This window comes from Apteryx rowi, unplaced genomic scaffold (assembly GCF_003343035.1).
Source record: "Apteryx rowi isolate R43461 unplaced genomic scaffold, aptRow1 scaffold_66, whole genome shotgun sequence".
In the NCBI taxonomy this organism is placed as follows: domain Eukaryota; kingdom Metazoa; phylum Chordata; class Aves; order Apterygiformes; family Apterygidae; genus Apteryx; species Apteryx rowi.
This window is the reverse complement of record NW_020450938.1, coordinates 24,310-48,354: the sequence shown is the minus strand read 5'-3', so window position 1 is coordinate 48,354 and position 24,045 is coordinate 24,310. Positions and strand designations below refer to the sequence as shown.

The 24,045-nt window shown below is 40.9% G+C and overlaps 1 protein-coding gene across 1 annotated transcript in view; it reads right to left on the bottom strand.

The window, feature by feature from the left end:
* Positions 1-1,392: 1,392 nt before the first annotated feature.
* Positions 1,393-24,045, bottom strand: part of TRIM67 (tripartite motif containing 67) — a 37,361-nt gene continuing 14,708 nt past the window's right edge. The window contains exons 5-11 of the mRNA XM_026085074.1: positions 22,578-22,737; positions 16,360-16,505; positions 13,628-13,766; positions 11,816-12,119; positions 5,697-5,859; positions 3,343-3,476; positions 1,393-1,445 (exon numbers count right to left, since the gene is read on the bottom strand). Coding sequence (XP_025940859.1) covers positions 3,411-3,476; positions 5,697-5,859; positions 11,816-12,119; positions 13,628-13,766; positions 16,360-16,505; positions 22,578-22,737 — 978 coding nt within the window. The 3' untranslated portion in view covers positions 1,393-1,445; positions 3,343-3,410. The remainder of the gene's footprint in view (positions 1,446-3,342; positions 3,477-5,696; positions 5,860-11,815; positions 12,120-13,627; positions 13,767-16,359; positions 16,506-22,577; positions 22,738-24,045) is intronic.

The window sequence follows — 24,045 nt, the reverse complement described above, 5'->3', positions numbered from 1 at the left end:
CAGAGTTCGAACCCCAAAGAAGACCTGGGAAGAAATAGAGGAGAGAAGCAGAGGAGTGTGTCGCTTGGGCACAGTACAGACAGTGTCTCTGTACAGACACTGAGATGAAGAACATGCAGACTAGGGGGTTCATAACTAGAAAGACCTTAGGGAGTTACCTGCAGAGAAACAAACTACCTTCAGCTGGAGCAAAGAGGTGAATGTTCCCCACTTTTCCCACCTGATGCTGTTCTGAAAAGGGAAAATTCGGTGTTGGCCTACATTCAGGTGGCTCCCACTGACATCTGGACACTACATAAATAGTTGTGTGTGGAATAATTAGTCTCCTAACGTAATTCCAACTACTTAAGCATTTATTACTGTTAATGAGACTGCCAAAATGCACCCAGCTGAAGTCATGAAACTATGCTCTACTGGGGTAACTTGGTTTATCACTGTGGACTGAATCCAAGTCCTTAAACATGTATGCAACCAACACACACACTTTGCTTAGACCTAGGCTAAATTAGTATTACTAATATAGGATGCCTACTTCTAGCTGTCTTCCTTTTATTTGCTTTTGCACTATGTTGAAAGGAGACGTTTTATGAATACTAGAATGTGTAGAGAATAACAAATGAGCTTCTGTGAACTTCTTTACATATCTGAAGCATGTTCCTACCTACTGTCCATATTTCTATTAGAGCTTAGTAACCTGCATCACTCACTGTGTTTTCCCAAAGGTACAACACTCTAAGAACTGATACCAAAGCAACTCTGAAAACCAAAACCAAGTACCACAAACACTTCTAAAACACTTCTAAAACCCATTCAGAATTAATTTTAAACATCTGGCAATGGCTGAAGATTGGAAAGATTTAAATTCATTTGAATTTTCTTCACAGAAGTTGGGAGTATAGACAAAGGTTCAGTCCTTTTACCCAAGACAAACAGTGTTCTTTTGCTTTTAATAATAAAAGTGAAATTGGAGTGTCTTCTGGTGTTAAAATTATCACAAGATGTTTCCCAATATAAAAAACTATATGCAATTTATGTACAGTATACCCATACGCTGCTCTGACAGGCAATACTCAAAGCCAATGCTATGATTACAACTTTTATGTTTGTAAAAGACAGTTTTATGACAAGCACGCTCAAGAGGAAATTCAGGGTCCAGTAGCATTCTAGCTGAGGTAGGTTAAAACAGACCCACTGAATTAGAAAATCCTGCACGAGTTCATATGGTATTAAACAAAACCAAAAATTAAAAGTTGGTCTCTGCTGTTAAGAAATCAAGATGAGTGTAGCAGGGTTATTCCAATGTTTAAGAGTTTACTAGTACAATCCGTTTCAGACTTTGAAGAAAGTACAGTTGCTTTCTCACTTAAGCATTTAAGTTCTTTTTCTCTTCTTGTTGGTTTTCTTTCCTATGTCAGTCTTGACATCATTGAAGGTGCGTTGCTATTCTGTAGGAGAAGCGGGCTATAAGATGATTAGTTGGTTACAGATAACCTGATCACAGCCTACTTTTTGTTGCAAAATTGTCTGTGACTATTTCATTCTGGGTTGTCTTCTTTTTTTATCCCCTCTCCCCACAATGGCTGAGAGGTGGGATGACACCAGTGAGGATCCTGGCTGCTCTGTCACAGTGAAGCCTTGCCATCGCTCAGGACCACCTCAGTGACAGGCTCAGGCTAGAGACAAAAGCGCACCTGCAGCAATATGCTTGATGGCCAGCAGGCTGTCCCAGGAGAGGCCTGGGCTGTTTGTCCTGTGGCAATGGTTTAAGCAAGGCAGTAAGCTGGATTTTGGTTAGAATATTTGTTTTCAGGTTTAATAACTACATGTCTGATAGCACAGGGGTGTGTGTGTGTACATATGCTTGGAAAGGAAAATGTATGTAAGCAGCAGGATTAGAAAAAGGAAATAATAGTACATCAATAGCATGTAAGAGTCTATGGTTTTCCTGCTTGACAGCACCACACTTAAGTAGGATCAGAACGGCTAAATCCTAGATGTTGTGGGCTCGTGCAACCTGCTGCATCTTGCTCATACGCATTACTGCTGTACACACACACTCTCATATATTAATTTGCTTCAGAAGAAAAGACACACTCAAACAAATCAAGGTATTTTCTGACAGTAGCGTGCAGGTGAAAGTGCCATGGTTATGGGGAGTTCCATGTCAATCAGAATCAAGTTGTCAYGGGCAGCACCTGAAATGGTTTCTCGTTTTCACAAGAGATGCAAGACAGCCAAAACTTACAAAAAATTTATGTCCCAGTCCAGAAAAATTCTAAAGAATGGATTTAACATTAAGCCTATGAGTCTCTCTTGCTCAAATGCTTCATTAGGATCAAAATATTATTTAGCTCACCCTAATCTAATAGAAAATTAAGACTTTTGATCTCAAAGCTACACTGGAACTACAGCTGCCTGGGATCTATCAGGATCAAGGCTAGGAAGCAGCATTCCTCTACATGGAATACTTTGCAGGTACCATATTTAAAGAAATCTCTTATCAGTTCAATTCAAAGGCCTCTTCCCTGCACCCTTTTCAAAAGATGTGCTGATAACCACAATTAGATCTTCCATTTGTGACAGTGTCTACAATCATGTTTAAATGAGAAACACTAAAATATATCGAGAATATTTTTCTATTTGTATGTATGTGAATTCTGCAAATATCATGGTGCTAGCTAAAATAAAACTATGAAAGTATTTGGAAAGCAATCTTTTTCTTATTGAAGATAAGTGCAAGTTCTGCCACTGAATTCTAGGGGAATATAATCCATAGATTAAGAAATAGTTTAGAGCCAAAAGGGATAATTATGGTCATTTGAGCTCCTGAAAATAATGGACAAAGGAATCTTGCCCAGAAATTCTTTCACTGACCTTGCAGCTTCCACTTCAGCTGTCAAAACATATGTTGTCTAAATTTAAGGACTTCAGGCAGCAAAAAAGAATCCAGTTTACCCCCTGATAAATTGTTCAAACAGCTGTTTGCTCCCCAGTCTTAGTCTTACACATTTTTCCTGCATTCCTAATATCTTGTTGAGCACAAATCCAGCCATGAGAGAGAAAATACATTCATTTTACCTCTCACCATATATATATATATATATATATATACACACATACACACACACACACACACACATATATATATACACCCATGTATGCAGTGCAGTATAGATATGTTCGGGTACCCATTTGTAATCAAGTGCCACTTCTGGGAGTATGCTTGGTACGGCTGTTAAATTAAAAATGCTGTGGGTTAGCTGTAACCAGCAGTTTACTCAGTGAGCAACATGCTGTATAATATTTTAAGTTAGGGAAGAGAATGCTTTTTTACTGACTTACTGAAAAGTGCCAAATCACACTGAGAGAGCTTACAGAATCCAGCATATGTTGAGGCAGCAGGGGCTTCATTAGTTACTGGGCAACTTTGGCTGTTTTACACTTTGTGGCACCTCCAGTCCTGTGTGTAGAGTCACCTGTGCAAAGAAGAAGTAACACTTAGAAACAAAATGAGAATTGGGACAACCCCAGCAGAAAGCATCTGTGAAGGCTAAGAGCAAGTAAATGTCAGGGGAAGGGCTGTGGCGCTTCAGATCCAGGCTCAAGTTATCAAGAACACTTATGGAGATGACACTGAGCCCCTGAATTAACAGGTATCCCTTCCCCCCTCTCTCTTCAATAGCCCATGGTCTAGAAACCAAGTGTCTTCATCTCTTCCCAATCTAGCCACCAGCTGCAAGTCTCCATCAGTGCTGCTCACTAGCCACGAGGTGGATGGCATCTTTGTATGAGGGCATCCGAGTAATTCAAGAAGGGGATCATACAGTGAAGCCCTCGTATTAAATACAAGAAAATCCTGTTGTCTTTGCTGTCCTGGCAGGACAGAACACAGGGCATTTTAGTGCTCCTGCTATAACCTGACATCGCCACAAGGCCATGGTTCCCAACACAGATGTGCCAGAGCACCATTTAACAGCAAACACATGCTTAAACTCACAGCTTCCCTCTCTCCCTTGTCTGCCACTCTCTGCATAACCTCTGTGGTGGTAAAAAAATGTAAGCCATGTACTTACAGGTATTTAAAGGAATATAGGTAATTAAAATTGGAGGTGGGTTGTTGTGACGGTCTGCTCCTTTCTCCCCCCACTGATGTGCTCTCTCCCCCTCAACCTGACCTCCCTGTAAACAGCACGTATGCAGGGGCTAGTTGAGCATGCACCAACTAAGGCCCATCTAGTATGCAAATATGACTGAGTCAATCATCTCCCCCCCATAAATAGGGGGCAGAACCTCCTCTTGAGCARGGACACCTCTCAAGGTTACTCCTCGAGGTTGAGAGATTCCTTACCCACGACAGATCCTCAGTAAGTGATTAATAGCATGCTGAACTTCTGCGAACTTCTCAAAACTTTGCTGAGTTATATCTCTGACTAATTGCGCACATAATTCCTTAGACATAAACCGTTGACCAAGTCTGGGACTAGGACTGGATCCAGCCACACCTAGGCTCCTCTCTGAAGGAGTTTAGAAAGCAAGGGGGTCCAGTCTGAACCTCATGACTCAACAGGAGGGTCTCCGTTGCGCATGCATCTGACCTTGTCCTTCATGCAGTAAATAACTGAGTGAACCTTGCTGATCAAACCTCGTTAAATCATTCTTATTCACGACTCAACTTTGTTAAGTCGCTCGCTGTCTTACTGCAATAAATGTAGTGCTGCTTCCCTCTTATGAGTGAAGTGCATCACTCCTTTCGTGACAGTTGTGAGTAAAAAATCTGTGTTGAAAATAGCAGTGAGGTGCCCCAAAAAGCACCTGTCTTCCATGTTGGTGCATCAAATACAATAATGCTATGAAAACTTCTTGAAGCATTTGGATGCCACCAGTAACTGATACTAAACGTTCATGTAATAATAAGGCCATGTGAAGTTTCTGATTTGAAAGGTTCATTTGAAGTTTCTGGGTGTTTTAAATGATGACTATTTCTTCCACTCCTGGCTGCATTGATCCTGCTTGACCTAAGCTGACCTCCTTCAGTCCTCAGCTCCTGGATGTCTCTGTAGGTACAGGCCCTGGTTCCCCCTTACACTAAGTCCTGTTTCTAGCCATATGCAGTGATCTTGAAGTAGAAACACATCATATTTAAAGAGGGCTCCTCCAAGGGGAGATCCTCTTGAGAACAGAGAGCAATCTCCAAACTTCATGAAGAACAAGAATGATGCATTAACTAGGTCTTCTCTGTGGGACTAATTCTCTGACCTGTGTTGTCTTTGTTCTGCTTACCACTGTGCTGCTGACATTTCTCTCTTTCCAGTGTTAATCGTCACCAAACATGAGATCTAAGAGTATTTCGGATACTCGTGCTTTTTAGTCAATCTGGCAGAGGAAGCCTTAGCACTTTGCTGCTGTCTAAGAAGTGGAGCGTTGCAGCAACGTAAGTGTAGGAATTAGTGTATGTGTGTATATGTACTTTTTCTTGTTTTTACAGCATGATTCCTCACATCTTGGAGGAAAGACAGAATTTTAAATACAGTTTTCAAAAAAGAGTTAGTAGCCCAGATGTGAATCTGGGAAGGAAAGAGCCCCTATCCATACTGACTACCTACAAATGATATTATCAATCACAGCAGTAGTGCTAAGCAGCATACGTTCTCCTTTAGATGAGCAGGATAAGTTAGACTGAGCTGCAGAAGACTTACCTGGACATTGCGATTGAGGCTTAATGCAGGCATGAAGACACCCTCAACATTTTCAAATGCTGGAGGCCCTTGTTGCTGCCCATTTATGTAAAAGGTCAGGTTGTGCTTGTTCAGATCCAAGAGCACACCAACAGTGGCACCTTTAGAAACTCCCCCTTCGGTCCTAAAAAATAAAATGACCACACTGTTGATTTAATGAAGGTATAGTGCTATGCTGCAGCTGCTCTCTCCATGACAAAGCAGCCTTACTAAAGCAAAGGAAAAATGAAGCAGCACAGTGCAGTAGCTGACAATGGCCAAATCACGCCTTTTTCTGAAGCATAGGTACCACATTCATCAGAGCTTAACTGGGGTATTCTAAAGAGAAATTAGGTCCATCTCATCTCCAATTGCTAGCTAAGAGATGAAAATGGTGTCCAAAACTAATGGGCTAACTACAGATGGGCAGGTGTGCAGATCATTTCGGTGCTAAGTGAGCAGGACAGGAGTCTGGAGACACGGCTCCTCAGAATGTCCCTGTGAGAGTGGAATGACACACTGCAGAGAATGAAAAAGCAGAAAGCTTGTTTCCCAGGTATTCATTCTTAATTAATATTTCTGCTAACAGCTCTAGATTCAGGCTTCCAGTTTGAAGTACTCACCCTGAAATTCCCTAAAAAGACCTAACTTTTCAGAGGCCACAGAGCCAGAGCAGGTGTACCAGATACTGGTTTGGGGGAGGAAGGGACGGTGGGACTGATTAGAGGTAAGTGTAGCTCCATGACTGACAAGGTGTCCAGCTGTTGGACTGAGAGCTGTTTCAAGTGTTGGGGCACTATTATTAATATTAGTCATAATTGGTTGTGTCAGGAGCAGCTGCTGAGAGCTACCACTGTATCAGAGCTTGCCATGACGCACTCAGCCAGCTTTTACATGCATGAATAATCTGACATTAAGGCACTTTCCTCTGGGGGTTAGTCAAACACAGTACTACTTTAGAAAGCACTGAGCAAGAAATCTACTAGATGTGCAGATTGGCCACAAGCTCTGCTACCTTGCAGATATCATGGGGGCTCTGCAGTGCAATCACAGCTTGACACAATTTGTTCAGGGTAAATCAGATTTCAAATAATTTGCAGAAGGAGAAGAAGCAACCCTCTTTTGTTCCATGCCCTCCCCTCAGGCACACACAATTCACAAGATAAATGCAATTTTAACATAACATTTATCAGAATGGGTAGGAATAGATCAAAACATCAAAAAAAGTGAAAAAAATCAAAATCCTATTAGGAATATAGTGCAGAGTAAGGAATTTTCGTCTTGTCCACTAGGTGGCATAAACTGTTTTCCTTTAGACTAACTTACGTGGCACATGCCATTTCCTCCAAAATTAAAGAGAGTTTTACCTGTGATGGTGAGGAAAATAGTATTCTGACTCCTCCATTTCAAGCTCTTCAAAGAATAACAATATGGTTGAGAATCATGAATTTGGCCCACAGATGTGTTAGATTTAAACCTATACAGTTCTGAGGTCTCTTTTATTTGCTTTCTTGTACTATAAGCATTAATAGGTTTGCCTTTGAGTTTTTCTCCAAAACCATAAAGCATATTATTTTCCAAAAAAAGTTAAGATGCTTACCTATCCTCAGTATCTGTTTTAGTTTGTTTTTATTAAAAACACTCAATAACATCATAAAACTCATGATGATATTGTGGGAAGTGGCAGTACTATGACCTAGAACCATTTACAAATGGTTATGTTATTTTTTCCCTGTTTAGGAACAACCTTGATTGTAGCGCCCCATGCTTTATATCCTGCAGTGTTTTAAAATAGATTTTATGACATCTTTTTGAATGACATCATTGATTCTCTCAGGGAAGAGAAATGGCAACTTTGCCTTTTTGAGGTTATTATGCTCTTTCCTATATGGTAAACTAATTTACTTCTTGCAGGCTAATTAGCTGTGTGCTAAATGATGACATTGAATGACTGTTCCCTGCAGCCTGGGGGGGGGGGGGGGGGGGGGGGGGGGGAGAGCCCAGCTGATGCTGCTTGCAGAGCCAAGCAGAGCAGAGCAGGCTGGGCTGCACGACCCAGCTGAGGCCTCTCCAGGATCCCAAGGGGAGCAGGGGCAGAGCAGAGGAATGGGGTCTCCTTCACTTCTCGGCCGCAATTCTTGCAGGACTTGAGCAGGCAGATCGCCCTATTCCTCCGCCTCCACCTTGCCACAGTGAGCAACAAGTTCTAACAGGGTAAAGCCCAGGCAAAGGCAAGCGGGTGATACTTTGCCACACTGCCAGTGGGGAGGCTGGACCTTTCCTGAGGCTGAGCAGCTGTTCTCCTTGGGCTTCCCACGATTTCCCTGAGAACATACTTTGAGGAATCCAGTGCTTTTGGGACTACTGTCACGGTCACTTCCTTAAGGAGGAAAGATGGGACAGTGAAAGCTTCATGAGTAAACTTATACAAGGCATTTCCTGACTCTTCTGTACATCACTTGGACAGTATTATGAGATAATTTTTCTAATAAATGTCTTAGTTGCAAGAAAAAAAATAGCTAGATGAAGACACTCAAAGTAATGCTCTCTCCTGATACACTTCTGTGGCAGTACATGAAAGAACTGCTGCTTTACTGTAATGCATTTTTAAACTACTTACAACAGCTATACTATAGGCTTATAATCTGCGGGCCATATAAAAGGAAAATACAACTTTTTGTTACAGTATTTCTTCAATAAATGCTTAGCATTTATTAAACGATAATCAACTTTTGCAGATATGCACTACTCTTTCATCATTGAAAGTAAATCTTAATTCTCACACCTCTTTTCAAACAGTCCTGCAAATATTAATTTATTTCTGTGTATAATACTAAGTGCTGGGTGCTGACTGTGCACAAGTGTTTTGAGTAAGCCTGGAAGGCCTGAGTAAAGATGAAGAAATTTGGCTACTGTGAAAATGCCATTGTCTGTTGCAGCAGAGTCTGTTATTTTAAGCACACTTTCAGCAGCAGTTCAGAAAATTTGCAAAAGAGGATGGAATGCATTGGCTTTATGAATAGAGAACAGCAATAAGTTTCACTATTATTGAAAAATAAATCTTAACAATTTATGAATACTATTTAATAAACYAAAGAATTAGTTTAACTCCACATTAACAGTATTTTTCAGTCAATTATACTATTTTTGTTTGATCTTTACATAACAATGTCGTGGCTATCACCTATACTACAAGGTACTCCTGCTTTTGGGAACTTCGCCAAGGAACAGAGAGCCATTGCAAAGAATGCTAGTGCCTCTAGGCAATGGGCATACAACACCTCTGGCGTGAATTCATATTTCCAAAAACAACAAGACTGAAAGGTACCTCAGTAATCTACATCTCTGCTCTAAAGCGTGTTCTTAACTGACGTTTCCCCAAAACATTCTTAAAGGTCTCCCTTGTTTCTTCTAGCCTTAGTTTCTTCTGTTCAAGCCTGTTCTTCTAGCATTACAAAACTCAAGCCTAACCCACCAGTTTTAAAGAATGTACGTGGGTCCAATTTCTCATGCTAAGGGTCAAAAGAACAGGAAAGTAGTCTCAGCTTGACAGGTTCCATGACTAGGCCTTTTAAGCTCCATCTCTGCTTAACCTTGAAGCCGTTCATTTATGTATCGCCCTAGTTTATTCTCATAAAGATTCGGAAGGATGCAATGATTACTAAGACATAGCCTCCATCACAGTAACATCTGAGAGGCTAACAACTGACAATAGATCTTCTTTGGACAGTGACACTGTGCTGTGATGTACTTGTCTCCAGCGGGGAACAATAACTAGGCAGCRACAACTGTTTCAACAAGACTACTACACCTAATGAGTTAACAAATTGACCTACTTGATTGTCATAGTTAAAAATATAACACCTAGACCTAAATTCATTGAAGCACATACGATTTCATGAGAATACATGCCCTTCGTAAGTGTACTTCACTGGAAAGAACATTCCACTGGTCCATCCATTCTTTGCACATGCCTCTAAAAGCTCTGTGTTTGATCCAATAAAGAATGGGAAACTGTCATCAACAGAAATTACTTTGTCTTCCTGTTTAACCAGAATGATTGGAAATCTGAAGTGTTTCCATTTTTTGTGTTTCCCAGAAAAAATGCTTTTGCTTAGCTGTTGTGTTGCTTGCCTGAAGAACTATGCCTAGGACCAAATGCATAAAATAGGTTTCTGGGACAGTAACACACAGAATGTTTGCCAGCATTTTTCCAGAAAACATAAGCTGTTTCACAGATCATTAAAATTAATACAGTTTAACATTACTTCCGCCCTAAATCTAATCAAGATATTAAAGGGACAGAGAACCTTTTCACAGATTTATCATGCTGATGTTATTTTACTCTATACTGATTTAGGACACAATCTAAGGCCTCTGGAGTCAGTGAAAATATTTCTGTTGACTTCAGATAGCTTTGGATCCAGCTACAAAGTTCTTCCACCTGTCTATAATGAACTGCAAATCAAAATGACTATAAAATATCCCAAACTACTTTGTTATTTCATGTTTATCACTTGTGATGCTGTTTAAGTAGCAGAATAAAAAATGAGCTATGAATTGGAGCAATGGAAGACTGGTAGATGGCACCCACTGCTCTTGGAACCCATTTTTTTTAGTAACTATCGAAGAGCCTATACTTCAAAAAACAAACAAACAGCAGTTGCATTATACTTACTTCAAATACAAATATGTTTTAGAGTATAAATGACTGTATTTGAGACATTACAATCAGCATTAGGGCACAGCAAATGTTGGCATGAACTTGTCTCTTTAGGGAGATAATACAAACATTCAAGCATTTTTAAAATCACTGCAAGCCTCTCTTTTAATCATTTGTTATTACACAAAGAACATATGACCTAATGGGTGTGGAAGACCTGCTAGGGCAGTCAGTAGAAAACTAAATTCAATTTGATTCATGYTCTGCCACAGATTCACTATATATCCTTGGTCAGCCACTTTTTCTGTACATCAATTTCCCATCATGATAGAATAGGCATACAAATACTTGGATCATTTTCCAAAATACGCAAGGGATTTAGGATCCTAAATCACACTCCTCAGCTGAGATCTTTTCAACGGTCTTGGTTCCCTCAGTACTCAGCTGATCTTCAGCTGGGGCCTGACCCTCTTATGGGAAACTGATAGAGAGCAGTGCAGCTCTGCGCTGGTGATACCCCAGAGAGCTTCAGGTGAGGCTGAGTGTGTCTCCTTACACAGTGCAGCATTATGTCAAAGAAACCACAGCCAGTTCTAGGCAGAGTTAACTATTGCAAGCACTGAAAGCCGTGCAATCATGTCAGCATAACATTCACTCTACTCTAATATGTATTCTCTCTATGTGATCCGGCCCCAGAGCTACTGATTTAGCTCCAACTACAAGACCTCTCCCCACTGTTCTGTTGCACAGAGCACATAGATTCACTGATCTCATGAAAGACAGTTTTGGTAATGATGGCTAAAGAGCATTCTCAAATCCTTCTTTGACAAATTGGCTGTACTTGCTGAGACACTTTTCAAAGCTCTTCAATACAATGGCTCAATCAGACAGAAGCTGCCACTTAGTCCTCACCGGGAAACATTCCCTTGTGTCCAAATCACCCTAGGTGTAACCTACTGCATTACATTTAATCAGCTTTTGGGACTGGCAATAAAAACCTGTGTTAAGACAGGAAATCACCAGTGTGCTTGCCTAATTACCGTGCAACCCTGCAGCCAAAAATCCTTCTAGGGAAGAGAATCAAGCACCTTTCTGCTTGCACAGAAAAAGAGAAATCCAGCACTTCAGATTGTGTTGTGCTTTTGTCTGACACTGTGGGTGGCACACACAGTAACTGGCTTAAATCACAGCAGGGGAGACTTAGGCTAGATCTCAGGAGAAACCTGCTAACAGTGAGGATAAGAAACGCCAACACAGAATGCTCTGGAAGATGACGACATTGCTGTCACTGGTGATTTTTAAGAACAGGTAAGACAGACTGCTGTCATGAATAAAACAGGTATAATTAGCAGGGAGATGGACTTGCTGAGATCCTGTCCTCTGTTGCAAAGTGGAAAAAACCTACCAATAATGAGAAAAGTGTGTAGACAGTGCTTACCGACTGGTGTGAGAATTGCAATGCATAAACCAGCTGCGGTTGTTGTCAACGTACATGGCCCACGCTTTGTCGTCCTTGCCTAGCATCATGTCCTTGACTACATTAATCCTGGCAATACCAAAAGCTGGATCCGGATGGTTATCATACCGGTCCACATGCAGTTCCCAGTAATGCACTCCCTTGGAGAAGGCCGCTGTGCCGAGAACAACCCGGTCATCATAACTACTGCAGGTGGCCGTCTGGTTGTCATTCGACAGCACTATGTCTCTGTGAGCTGAGGCGGCGTCAAAGGTGAACCATGCCACTGCGCGGGGAAAAAAAAGAAAGGCAGCATTATGGCAGAATGGGCTGTGTTGAAGTGTCATCTGCTTTACTGCAATTAGGAGAATAAGATTCTACCTTCCTAAAGCCCCCACTACACCTTCAGGTAACAATCTTTCCTTGTTACCRTAGGCAGTTGCACAAGATTGCTTTGCACCACTACCCAGCTGCTTTTCAGCTCAGAAGTGACTGCTGGTTAGTAAGAGGGGAAGAAAGGAATGCTTCATGCAATCTGCACAGCCTGTGAAAATTTGAAAGATGTTTTTCAGTTCATTTAGCCTAAAGGTGCTGTGGAAGCATAAATTACTCATGTGCCTTATATTATCTGTGCTTGTCTCTTAGAGCGTGAGCTTCTAAGGGCAGAGACTTTGTTCTCACACAGTAACAATAGTCACTGAGGAGACCAAGGCTTCTCCATAGTATAGCAACTGCTCACATAAGTAAATCAGTTCAGGACTGCCTTTAACGGAAATGGATTTTCAGTGTGTCCATGTTGGTTACGACTGATTTCACTAGTTTATCAAAGGAAAAAAAATAAAAACAAGAAAATGCTCTTAAAGTATAAATATTTTATACTGGCCTATTTTGGCAATACAGCATAAAAGTGGAAGTGATTACTTCCAGCGTGTGCTTCTGGACTCGTTACAATATCATTAATGAAGGTGAACTTCTTGTAATACTCATATGAATGTCAAGTATAACTATACAGAAACATGCATGAATTCCCATCCCTGTCTTATCAAACCTTACTGTGAAATTGTATCAGTAGTGAAAAAAACCACAAGTGCCAAAGAATGATGGAGAAGTGGAGACAGGGAGTGGCATACAAATATGCTCAGTGTGTTATATAATTGCTTTTGTATGCTAAAACAAATCAGGATCTTTAATTAAACACCAAACCTCTACAACCAAATAAAAATGCATGATTTGAAACCTGAAGTGTTATTGACAATGCAAAATCCCACAAAGCCTAAAGAAATGGACTAGCTTAATTTTATAGTTAGTGAATTTAGGGCTGAATTGCTCCCCCCAGATACTGCAGGTTCAGTCTTCAGCCCTAGTGCACTACAACAGCCAACAGAATACGTCTACAGCTGCATATGCTTTTAGGCATTGACTTCTGCATATATGCTAGGCAGAATTGATCATCTGTGTGTGCATTAGATCCARTCAGCACTGGGAAAGCATGCACACAGAAAGATGCATGCGGTTTGAGGGACAGGCTGTGCAGTCCTCTAGTTTACACACAGAAGGGACAGCAGCAGCATAGCCCTGCCTTACTGCTCTGCCTTCTTCAGCTCTGACCCGGAGATTCATGCTAGGAGGGGAGCTCAGTCTGTGCACAGTCAGTCCCTGACCTCTCCACTGAGCTCATCCCAATTCTCTATGCTAATTAGTGCCAAATATATTAGTGGATTTAATGGGATGTAAGTATCCTGCCACTGAGACCTGCAGCTTTTCATTTAGAAACTGGCAAAAAAGAAACCTCACCATTCGATGTCTGTAAAACAACTGTCTTGCTGTAAGGACCAACTCCTGATGAATTAAAAGCTTTGACTCTTGCATTATAGGTACTGTTGAAATGAAGGCCATCAATAGTACAGAGAGTCTCCTTGCCAACATATACTTCCTAAGCAATGCAAAAAGAAGAGAGAGAGAGAGAGAGAGAGAGAGAGAGAGAGAGAGAGAGGAACACAGTTAACCGTTTCTCTGTACCTCAGGATCACACAATAAGACTTCTAAACATAAACCACATGTAAAAAGCTTCTCATTGCTTCAGAGAATGCAGAGTTTATACTGTTAAAACATGGACAACTACAGCAGAGGAGACATCAAGGAAGATCAGCAGTGGACACAGTAAGATAAAGCCAGGAGAGTACACCAATAAAGAGCAACATAGAAAAATCTTTTTTTTTTTTGGTACACTTTTCCTAAAACATCTGCTCCAAAATACTATTTTGGACAGTAGTCCCAGGGTTTGACCCACCATGGCCATTCTTTTATATATTTACATAGGACAAAAATAAAAAGAGGATATGTGGAAGAATAAAAAGTAAAGTAAGCATAGTTTTATTCTGTTATAGAAAGGTTGTCTCATGCTTTTGTTAAAATATAATTTTGAAACCTGTAACTACAGAGCTAGAAGAAACCAAACTTCTGAAGATTAGAATCACATGCACGACATGATAAAACAGCAACTAAAGCAGAGACATAATAAATGTCTGAAATGATGTATAAAACAGCAAGCACTTGTATAATGTGAAATATTTCAGGAGGAGGAAAATCTAGGCCTTTCCACCTCTGATTTCTCTGATTCTGCGAAATCCATAGATACATGGTAGCAAAGGCTCTAAAGAGTTTAAGACTGTGACTAAGCAGACCACTTAGGCCCCAATTCAGTAAGACACTAAAGTGTATGCCCAGGAGTAGTCCTGCTGATCTTTGCTATGAACCAATAGTGAATTAAGTATGTGATGAATAAGAAAGGGATTTCTTAAGTTTACAATAGGGCCTGTGTTTGTCCACATTGCTACAATGGCGGTAGCTACAAGTAGCAAAGTCTCTTGGGTCCTGAGTTAGCCTATGATCTTTCCTGGAGAGAAAGAAAAGTTTTAATAGAGCAGTTAAATTTATCTCCATATTATAAAATATACCATCTCAGTGAAAAGCTGTATTTGTTGGAGAACTCTCACATCTAGATCATGATCCTAGAGCTTTAAGGACTGAGATCGTTTCATATCTTTTCAATACAAAATCTTGACACAGCAGCATTGGCAGTCCTGAAACCTTAGCCAGTTATAAAACCTCCCACACAAATGGATCAAGATGCATCCTCACCTTGGATATGCCCCAGCCTGAAATCTTGTTTATCCGCAGGTATTTATTTAGATGTGAATAAAGCTTGAAAAGGCTTATCCAAGACACTCACATTCATAAAAACCTCATTCATAACATCTCACTCATAACACACTGATAACATGCTTGCCTAATAATATTAACTATATTAGCAGCTCTCAGACAGTCATTCACAGAGATACCTTTTCACACTTTCAGTCGTGGAGACCAGCCTCTTCAAACACATGTGAAACAACACTCGGACCAAAGAATCAAGGAAAAGTTCCAAAAAGCCAGTGCCCTCCTCAATATACCCCTCTCTCTTATAATGAGGGGCATCCAAATCTGCCTTTATGGCTATGGATGTAGCAGTTTGGCACAGGGAGGCAACTGCTTAGAYAGAACAATACCAGGCCATTTTCAGCTTTAGAAACCTTTAGGTACTTAAGACCTTAGGTTTCCAGTAGGAAGTCAGTTTGCAGCTCCCGAAGAAATGGCATCACATATTCTTGGCAAAATTTCCCATCTGTGAAGAGAGCTGCTGTACCTGCAATGACCTCCAAACGGTTTCAAGGCATTATCCCCTAGGGAATGCAATGGGCTAGTTCAGTCCTGAAGTAATAAAAGCATGAACAGCAGCAGCAAGTCTGCCTCTAGAGGAAAGGCAGGACATGACTGGCCAAAAGCTAATTGAATTATTTCTATAATTTGTTTATCAGGATGTGGAGGGAGAGGGCAGGAGTCTAGAGGTATCTCACACTTGCAAGCGTGAATAAGTAGTTGTGGAATATAAGGTCTGGTGGGATAGCACTTGAGATGCTTTCCCAAACTTACCAACACCATCGCAGCCATGTCGGAGGAAAGCTTTTGTTAGCCTGGTCTCATCCACACCCAGAGAAAAGATATAAAAATCTGATATTTGATTGCAGGATTGAATTTTTATTCAGAAAACCAGGAAAATATTAATTGAATTTCTTGACTAAGAAGCTCAGCAGTTGAAACAGGAATGCTAGAGTAGGGGCTTTGAAGAAATCTCTGATTTGTGGAACGTATCTCTTTCAGCTCCTGTAGATAGTACAGGATTTTCTCCTCTGGTATGCTCCATGTGGGTCACATAGTAGATATGGTAGTGACCTGAGATTCCATCTCAACAAGGCCCTCTTTGCCACAGCCTGAAGAAAAATGTCAGCCAAACTTCCTACCCAAGCCAGGGATTCCTCTAAAGAGCAGAATCTGCACCCGGGGCTTTCTAGATCCATGCAGCAGAAGCAGGGATGCTTTGGCAACCTTCCCTACCCCCTCTTCCCCCCTTCAGACAGACACAAATCCATATCCTGAGGAAACTTCAATACAAAGAAACACAAATAAATGCTGAATGAAATTCTCACTCGGAATTGGCCACCATCTCCATCATCAAGTTCCAAGATATAACCCTCCACTGGGTTGTGGCTCAAAGGTGGCATCCTCCAGGCCAATGTCACACTGTTGTTTCGGGTGCAACACTTCTCCAGCTGCAGTAATGGGACGGGTGGCACTGTAACAGGAACTGAGTACAGATTAGTGTAACTCTGCCCTAACTCATTAGTCTGTGCTGTGAGCAAGATGATGACTGGTCACTTCCCTCCCCTCACAGGGGAGGCAATATTAGTTAGGAATAGGGGTGGTAACAAAATGGTTCCTTTTCCCTTCATTAAAACAAAACCCAGTAAAAAATATGTAACAAAATGTTCTTTGGGCAAACACAGAGATATTTAGGCTAAAACATTTTTATTTGGAAATGCTTCTGTGGTGCTTCATAGTAACTACAGCTTGGGAGTCTCACATCTGGTTTCCTTTCTAGGGGTCACTGGCTGGAAGAGTTTTTTCTTGTGCTACAGCAATTTTGCCCCTTTATCTCCAAGAGGAGCGATGGAACAGCAAACAGCAGAGGCAGGGGGTGTCTCAGACTGTGGAGCCACATGAGAGGTGCAGCGCTGTCAGGGAGCCCAGCCCACAAAGAATGGGGATATTAAACAACATAAGAGCCACTCCTTAAAGCACGGTGGTGAGATAAAGGCTGAATTCTACTGAAAGCAGAAAAATGATTTTTCACAATTTTTTTTTAATCTAGTCTAAAATCCCCATTTTTTTCATCAAAAACCAGCTTGGATAGAAGTTATTCTTATGGCAGCCATACTTAAAAGAAACTGTTAAAGAAAGTTGTTCCAAATGCAGTTTTTATTTAAATCCCTTGGTTCAGATAGCAAGAGGAACTCCAGCATCACAGGAGACTGCTTTTGGCTCCATGCATTTGGAAATTACAGATGTGAAGTTACCTACAGATACGCTTTTTTATTGAGTGGACCAGGATAAACACCACTGTTAACCAGATCAACACCTCAAAAACAAAAATAAACAGAGTAAAATATTCAATTATGCCTCTATGGAGAGACAGCCCTCCACCACACTTTCCATACTAGACCAAACTAAACTTTCACTGTTCTCCCTCACTGGAAATTATAAAGTGAAATTTCAGTCTTCTGGAGATGACTGGCATGTAGCTTATGTACTATTGAAATCTCAGAGGTTAAGTGGGATATAAGTGATGCACAGGCCCTAGCCTGGTCTTCCACCCAAGGCTGAATTTCAGCATTCAGGATCATTTCTGCAAAATTCCATTGTCTCTTGCAAGGGGCTGAGTGCTCTGAGCATTCATTGACTTAGCTCCTAAAAATGTCAATTTGCTCTTCTTTTATCTACTCCACTCTGAGCCTCTAGATTATTTTTTATGTTCTGTCTGTGTAAGAACAAGCCCTTGAGCTGTTCTTTGGTCCTATTCTACTTCTTTGTATAAAAAAGGACTGTTTACATTTTGTGCAACAAGTGCTCTGCAGGAATATGGTTACTATTGTGTCCTGAGGCTAAACCTTCACCCCCACTTTGAAAGTGACATAAAAGTCTATTATTATACTTGTGATAAACCATACAGAAGCTACTGTGGCCTTCTGTTGGCATTACCCACCACTGCATTGAACTCAGATGTTTTGTAGCCCAGAAGGACTGGGGCATGAAAGAAAAGAGCTTTATAAATAAGCTCTTGAAGGTTTTTCTGCAAAAAAGAGAAGAAGAAAAGCCTTGTTGCTTTTTCTTCATCTTTAAGGATGATTTGGAGGGTATCATAAATAAAAATCTGCTTGTTCTTTCACATGAAAAATTCAGACTTTGCTCTCTCTAGAAGGCATTGTGTCTAGAGAAGTAACAGAAATGTGACAAGAGTCAAAAAACTGAAAGTGAGGAATTCAGAGGTAATGAGAATTTTAAATTAAATATTTAAATTGGAGGGTTTGTTTGTGTTTGTTAGCATGTATAATTTCAGTGACTAATGAAGCTTAGAGAAGATAAGGCTTTGTCAGCCATCCACACTCCCACCACGTTAGTAAAGCTGTTAAGGCTCTCAGGAGGCATTCACTAGGTCCTCTCTGCTTCTGAGACTCCCTCTGGCAAAACTAGATGAAGACCTAATTCTTGAAATTTATAAAGTGCAAAATTATCAACACTCCCATGCCCTCAATAAACTGCCAAAATTCCACCTCTCCAATCCCCTGCCAAAAGCTCTTGGGAATACTGAAGGGAAGTTTTCAGGGATTGTTCACATAAGGCAAAAAGGTGAAAAAAGAGCAGAATTCTTGTGCAAGGGTAACTTGTTTGTAAGTTACTTTTAATTCTTCAAGCAGGAATGTCATGCAGGATTAGAATATGTTTTCATATTTTAAAATGCAGTTGTTCCCATTTCCTGAAGAGAATATGAAACTTGGCCCAATGTATATGATACTATGCGGAAGACCTGGTCTTCTTTACTTTGTCACTGGACATTTAAGTTTGTGTGAGTAATCCTTATCAGCCTCCTACTCACTCTGGGCCAGCCTGTGACCCAAACTGTACAGCCACACAGTAGTTCAAGGAGGGGTAAGAAATTCCCACAAAGCACCTGTCCAGCTTTGCTGGATTACGCTGGCTCCCGTTTCCCTCCTGTCTCCCTCCTAGAGCGGCCAGACAGGGATGGACAGAGATTTACCTTGACTTCAGATTCCCTCTAGGAGGAGAGAGAGTGAAGTCTTGTAAAAGTCAAAGCAAAGTGTAAAGGGAGTTGAATAACTGGGACACTGAGATATGCTTCATAGTGAACAGCAATGCAACAACACTAAGAAAAGAAAAATATAGGCTAACTATCAGAACAAAAATGAAGATTTAAATGTTAAATTATATCACTGTCCCACTTCTTGTGCAACTTAATGTCCTCTAGAGAGTTTTTGAAAGAAAGGATTAAAAATATAAAGGGAGAATGCTATGCATTGGCATAGCAAGACCTATTAATGAGCTTGATTAATGTCCTGCTATTATAAAAGTGCTTCATACAGGTCACCCTTAGCTAAAAATGTGATATTGATGTCTCATGTCAAGTCAGCAGTTTCCGAACACATTGCTCAATGCATCTCATAGCCACTCTCCTCTCAGGGTACAGCAGGCTGTTCTAAGGTTTCATTTACTGTTTGTCAGCCTGTCAAGGAAGTTGTGCTCTCCACTCTCTCTCACAGATTAATTTTTAAAGGATTATATGCAGTGAAAGAACAAGACCATCACAAGCATGTAACCTTTGACCTTCTCCAAAATTGCAGTTTGGCTAGCTCAATCCTGAATCACTGCTGTAGCAAGCGCACTACAGTGTTATTGAGAAGGAAAGCCCACAGGCAAAGACCCGTGTTCGAGATGCAAACCAGACAGAACTAAGGATAAAGACTGCTGTGAAACAGTTACTCTTGCATTATTAGCATTGTGCATTTGTGGCTGGAGAAGCAGAGAGGAGTCGCTGCAGGAGATGTGTCTGGGGAATCCTCAGGGACCAAACTGCAGAAGAGGGAAGGAGTCCCGCCTGACAAGGAGAAGGAGTATACCAGTGGGTACTCGAAGGCAATGCAGAAAAGAAAGGGGGGGGGGAGGGTTACTATGCCATGCTAGTTGAAGGAGTAGCTGTGGGTTGTACAGTATGTGTGGCAGGGCCTCTGAAATAGATTTGGGTATTGTGAAAAGATCTATGGCAGGAATCAAGGCAGGAAGGTTAACCCTGAACTGAGTCACAAGACAGGAGGGATTTGCAGAGGAAGAAAGGAACCTGAGAAAAGAGTGGCCAGTCCATGTCTGAAGCTATGTTAACCATTTGCACCTATTCTTCATTTTACAACAAACCAAGCTTGCATGACAATTCCAGCTGTTCGAACAACCAACCTGGAACACATTTTTGCCTCTATCCATTGCTTGATCTGAGGAAATGTCATTTACACATTGAGCCAGTCATTGAGAACAGGAATTTTGTGCCAAGACACTCAGAAAAAGCAACAGAGAGAAGAAAATAGGGATGGAGGAAAAAGATGTGGGATAGCTCAAAATGTCAACAAATACTAGAGCCGTGGATGTCTCTCAGCAGGTCAACTAGCCTGGGGAGTGTGGGACTCTGGGCTATTAGTGAGACACTTTGGTCCACATGACTGATTAAGCATCACTTCTGCACATATGTTTATGCTCCCTGCACAGTTAATTTGATACAGAGCAACTTTTATTTTCTGTTAGAAGAAACACTTCCTGATCTTTATTTACTGAGGTTAGCTTCGGATATGGGCTTATACAGAATCCACCAATAAGGTACATGAACAAGTCATCAAAGCAAATTTAATGTGATTTGTTCTCATTTTCATTCTTTTTTGTCTAACACAGTGAATCAATGTCTACTTGCAAGCAAGCTTTCACCTCCAGCTGACCCATGCAAGCTCACTGAGGTTGAATGAGGCCACAGTTTGAAAAAAAAAAATTAGAAATTCAGTCATGCAGTAAGCATCGATAATGATATTACAGACCTTATATTGCAAAGCATTTGGAATGAAACAACCTGCAGCTGGAAGAGCCATGCTGGCCCTATTCTGCTAGGATCTCCCAAATCTCCCTTTACAAATTAGCTCTGATGTCTTCAATGCATCTACTGTTGTCAGATCAATCAGTACAGTGAGATGGTAACACTCCCCTCAACACCAAACATTTGGCAAAGATTGATGACTCTGGTGCACTGGGGTTAGTGGGACTGGAGAAAGAAGAGCAGATGTGAAGAGACACTTAGATGTTTTTGCAAAACTGGAGACTCAGAAGTATACAAGTGCTGACGCTATATATAGCAAAACATCACCCTGCAACATCAGCTTCTCCTCACAGTCTATAAAGTGTTGTTCCTGGTAATTCTGGGTGTTTGCTAGTGAAACACTGAGTTGCTTATTCTGTAGTATTCGCATTTCTAGACGCAAGGCCACTACTTGTGAGAAGACAACGCAAAGCTGGTTAATGTCACAGATGTAAATTCCAGGAAAAAAAAGCCAAAGCTTCAGACTGAGCAGTTTAAATACAAACAGATTTGCAGTCATAAACTGAAAAATATAAATATATCTCTATATACTAAACAATCCTCATTTCCACAAGGGGGAATAACACAGTCCCTTATGCATCTGCAAGAGATGCCAGGTTTGCAATAGTGGTGGCCAGGATAAATGACTGCTGCATTTCCACTATTCTTTGCATAGTGGGTACAACTAGGCTTGTCCTCCCCACGCACCAGCCAGTAGTACTGACCAACCTGATGGGATATATGGCAGGTACTCCCCAGTCGAGGCCAAGAAAGGAGCAAAGGGAAAATCCAGGAAGAGCCCTTCCTGAGGGCTATCTGTTAAGATACCTCTGGGGAGCAATGCACGGGCTTTTTCGTAAGCTCTATGAAGGTCTGGACAGAGGCAATCCTGTCCCATTCTCTGCATCTGAGACTGTGTCTAGCTCTGTACTACAGCTTAAAACTGGGATCGTTTAATAAATAGGAATGTCAGCAGACAGCGCTATTGCCCTCATAAAGCGCCAGTGAATCCAGCTCACTGCAAGTCTCTAATTCTTCAAGCATTAAAGCCAGATGAATGTCCAAAAGCAAATATCTTCTCACTTCAAATGACCTGTTGTTAATTAGCAAACTAAGTGGATAGTTTAGTTAAACTCTTTATGTTTGGCATGGAGAGTGGTGGGAGGTAAGACAGTATTAAATCTAAACTAATTTAAACAGATAAATGCAGATAATATTCAGAGAAGTTTTATCAACTATACTTTGACTCTGCTTTCCTGGCTGTCAAAAATTCAAAAGAGCAGTTCACAAATGTTGTTAGAGTAACTTATTTAATACAACCCATTTAGGCAAGATGCAAACTGTTCTTGGTGAGCAGACTTTGGCCTTTAACTATTTACCCACTGTTTCTCCACAGATTTATCTGGCAAATTAGCCATTCTAATTACTTCACCTTGGGCCTTTCGGGTTCAGAATTAGGCCCGGAGAGAACAGATGAACTGAATAGTAATCTTTATGTTTACTTGGAGTCAGAAAAAGAAACAACATCACAACACAATTATCCTTAACTCATTCATTAATTTCTGACACCCTCTACCCAGTCACCCACATGCATAATTAAGGCCTGAATCAGCACTGAGGGAAGATAATGGCATGATTCCCAGGGACCACAGAAAAAAAAACAATTGAATCACAAAAGCTCACCCCTACATTTCATCTGAATAAAATCCAGCTGGTGAATCGACTGCAGTAAAGGTTCACTGTCCAAAGTCAGGTCAAACTCAGCAGACACTTTTGGTTCCAACGCGCCTTTGACCCACTGTTCCTGAGATACTTGAACACGTTTGATTAAAGCATCTGAGATCTGAAAGAGAGTACCAGGCTTATAAGATTGCAGATGCAGCAGCACATTGCAACACACTAAAAGTGGCAGAATGCCTGTGAGATACAGCACAATGAGATTAGGAATATGATAGTATAGTTGAAAGAGGATGTGATAATTTTGCAGAGTTCCAATTATCTGGCATCCTTTTGTCATATCTTTTCAAAACAAACCCCAACTTAAGAGTAGGAAAATAAAAATTGCATTTATAAAGCATGTTAAGATTGTGTTAGATATCATGTCTCTGAATGCCACATATGCTTCTGAACTCTGATCTCCAGAATCTGTTTTTGCTCTCCTGTTTAGAAAACAGTTGCATAAAGAGAGGCTTAAATGTTAGAGGGTCTCTCCATTTGGCAGAGATGATTCAGTGGATGAAAGTTTGAGGCAAGAAAAAAGTCAAATGGTAAAGAATGTGTATATTTGAGTGAGAGACATAAGTTGTCAGAACAGATTGCCAAAGAATATGATCGATTTTCTACCATTCCATCAAGACTGAATCCCACTTTTAAAACTCTGCTCTACCTCAGGCTGCAGACAATTAGGCCAAAAGTCAKACTAAAACTACTGCAATGGACTCTTCTGCAAGTGAAATCCTGTCCCTACGGAAATCAGTAAACTCAATTGTCCTTGAGCTCAGTGAAGCATTTGGATATCTGGAATCCTTCCCAACGAGTGTCCTGTATATTACAGCAGAATATTCTTCTGTAGAGACCAGAAAGAAGAATCTTTCTTTATTGCAGGAGTTCAGATATCCTCCCTTGCTACTCCTCTTGGAATACGCTTTTGTCTGGGCCCCTGCCCCAAGAGCTCCTAAACAGTCTGTGCAGTAGGTGGAGGAGCATCTTATAACCTTTGTACAACCCTGGAGCCAGCTACGGAGGTGCTGGATCCCTTTGCTGTATTTCAGTACCCTTGTTGCAAGAATAGTTGCTCTAAGTAATAGAATGCTTCAGTGTTTGCCGGTTACCTTGAAATCATCACTAGATAAACCAGGAAAAAGTAAAAACAAAAGTATTTTTAATATCAAATGTGAATGAAAAGAATGAAGTCACAAAGGTTTTAAGAAAAGTAAGCTGAAATGAAAACTAAGCACGTCTCTAGCTTGCATGTAGATAAGATAAGGCTTCATCTGCCCTGTAGTATCCAGTTGGCAAGCTGTTAAAATACTTTCTAGTCTTGGGATTAATATACATCACACATTCCTAGCTCCTGTTTGAGGTCAGACATGACAGTAACCAGTCAATCTGGAGTGATAATAGGTTTAAGTTGACTAACTCTCATCCTGTT